General features: G+C 46.4%; 1 protein-coding gene across 1 annotated transcript in view; it reads left to right on the top strand.

Annotated features, from left to right (window-relative positions):
• Positions 1–2,500, top strand: part of LOC136710694 (tyrosine-protein phosphatase non-receptor type 4-like) — a 48,299-nt gene that overhangs the window by 26,828 nt on the left and 18,971 nt on the right. Inside the window, exons 5-9 of the mRNA XM_066686450.1 lie at positions 26–104; positions 571–615; positions 715–767; positions 1,914–2,034; positions 2,314–2,401. Of these exons, the coding sequence (XP_066542547.1) occupies positions 26–104; positions 571–615; positions 715–767; positions 1,914–2,034; positions 2,314–2,401 (386 nt within the window). The remainder of the gene's footprint in view (positions 1–25; positions 105–570; positions 616–714; positions 768–1,913; positions 2,035–2,313; positions 2,402–2,500) is intronic.

The raw sequence follows: 2,500 nt of genomic DNA, 5'->3' as shown, positions 1-2,500 counted from the left end.
GTGATCACTCTTTCTTCTTTTCCAGGGGGCTCTCCGCATCACCTCAACTTCCGGGTGAAGTTCTTCGTGAGTGACCCAAACAAACTGCAGGAAGAATATACACGGTACACACAAACACACACACACACACACACACACACACACACAGCTGGACAAGCTACAGTAGCTAATTATTCTACAAAATTACTGGCCCCTTCTCACCCACGAAGAGGTTGTAGCTATTTAACTGTTTAAAATAACATGATGGAGAAGTGTGACCCCTCTGGGCGTCTCAGTCTGGTCCCAGTTGTGTCCAAATGAAAGAGATCTTCTGACGGTGAGAATCATTCTTGATTCTCCATCATTTAATGGGGTTACTTCAGTGTGTTAACCATTACATCTTTGTCATGTTCAGTAAAAAACCATAAAGACAGATTCCATCAATGAAACTATCAATAGTTACATCACGCTCTCTTTCTCTCTCGCTCTCTCTCTCTCTCTCTCTCTCTCTCTCTTTCTCTTGCTCGCTCTTCTCGCTCTCGCTCTCGCTCTCTCTCTCTCTCTCTCTCTCTCTCTCTCTCTCTCTCTCAGGTACCTGTATTTTTTGCAGCTCAAGCAGGACATACTCAGTGGAAGGTGAGTTATTGTTTGTGTTACAATAAGTTTAAGTCTCTGTGTCTGTGTAAACCCTGAGGGTGGTCAGTGTATGGACGTTATTTTTGTTGTGTCCTTCAGATTGCCCTGTCCGCACAATACCGCCGCCCTGCTGGCCTCCTACGCCATTCAGTGTAAGTAGTATCTTCTACAGACACGTCACTCTGGGCGGTGTAGCCCTACTTTATGGATATTATGGTACATTACATCACACACTGCTTTCTGAGTGTGTCATGGTTACACCTTCATATTCTGATTGCCGCACACACTTTACTGCATCTGCTTCCTACATAAATGCTGTACAGAGTGTTGGAGGAATGTTAGGTCTGTATCTCTTGGTTTAAAGTGGTAGTGTAATACAGCAAACACATTTTTTAACATTTCCCACCAGACTCCCAGTGTTAAACTGTAGCACAGCCAGAACAACACATTACATTCCAGACACACACACACACACAAGACCCTGCAGGGTCCCTACTCACCCCCACTGTCACACAGTGACCTCAATATCAAGGACTCCTGACAGACTGCAGTGTGTATATATATATATTTGTGTTTGTGTGTGTGATTGTGTTACTGAGTGTTTGGGAGTCTCTGGGGTTTGGACGGGGCAGTTAAGTAGGTCAGAGGGGATTTGATCCAGTGTGTTAACCCTCAGCCCCCCGTCTCCATCTCTGACTCATTCTCACTGGATTTTTGATTTGATTCAGGGATTGATCTGAATTCTTACTGCAGTTCCATAAAAGTCCCAGATCGTGAGAACTGTTCTTGCTTTCATAAATAAATCTGATGCAGCGTTTAATCTCAGTTATTTTCAGTTCAGTCATCCTTAATTCCCCTGTAGCTAGGACCCCCAGTCACGTACAGCACCACCAGCCGGGGAGGGAGGACAGCACATGCTCATTCTGAGACTTGTACACTGCTTATTTTCAGTCTGCTGCTTACACAGTACCAGAGGAAAGCTCAACACGCTTGGAGGAGAATGCTAACTGTGCAGATGTGTTAAGCCGGCTAAGCTGCTGGCTAGCATTGTGTTTTTGATGATTGTGTGTGTGTGTGTGTGTGTGTGTGTGTGTGTGTGTGTGTGTGTGTGTGTGTGTGTGTGTGTGTGTGTGTGTGTGTGTGTGTGTGTGTGTGTGTGTGTGTGTGTGTGTGTGTGTGTGTGTGTGTGTGTGTGTGGGGAAATATCCCATGCCACTGGACCAGTGATGTCCAGACGCTAGGTGTTTGTGGGTTGAAGCTGGACGTGTGGATGACCCTGTTTTACTTTTGTCCCTCAGCTGAACTGGGGGACTACAGCGAGGTGGAGAATCCCCCTGGTTACCTTTCAGAGTACAACTTCATCCCCAACCAGCCGCAGACCTTCGAGAAAGAAGTGGCCAAACATCACCAGCAACACAAGTGAGTCCAGCCTCCACACACAGGACACACACACTGACCGTCGCTGTGCTGTTAGCACCAGTGTGTTCTCATACTGAGCTTTTAAATGCTTACATGCTGCGATAAACACAAGGCAGAGAGACTCCTGCTCATCATCTTCGTTCCCTGAGAGTTAGAATCTTCTGAATATACATCTGAAAGGCTGGACGATGCTGTGTAGCATGTGGTGAGCACAGACTGCTGTTAGTCATCCTCTCTGATCTCTGTCTTTGTTCTGGTTCTCTTTTTTGCTGGTTGCAGTGGACTGAGTCCGGCCGAGTCGGAGTTTAATTACCTGAACACGGCTCGGGCGCTGGAGCTGTATGGGGTGGAGCTGCACTATGCAAGGGTGAGTTTCCCTCCTTCAGTCGGTGATGTGAACATCTTCAGAAAGTCTCTAGAAGACAGTATGTGTCGACTTTGTTTAAGCGCAGTTGGTTTTTAATCA

The sequence above is a fragment of the Hoplias malabaricus genome, chromosome 12 (assembly GCF_029633855.1).
Source record: "Hoplias malabaricus isolate fHopMal1 chromosome 12, fHopMal1.hap1, whole genome shotgun sequence".
Taxonomy (NCBI): domain Eukaryota; kingdom Metazoa; phylum Chordata; class Actinopteri; order Characiformes; family Erythrinidae; genus Hoplias; species Hoplias malabaricus.
The sequence above is the reverse complement of the archived record's forward strand: the minus strand, read 5'-3'. Positions and strand labels throughout refer to the sequence as shown.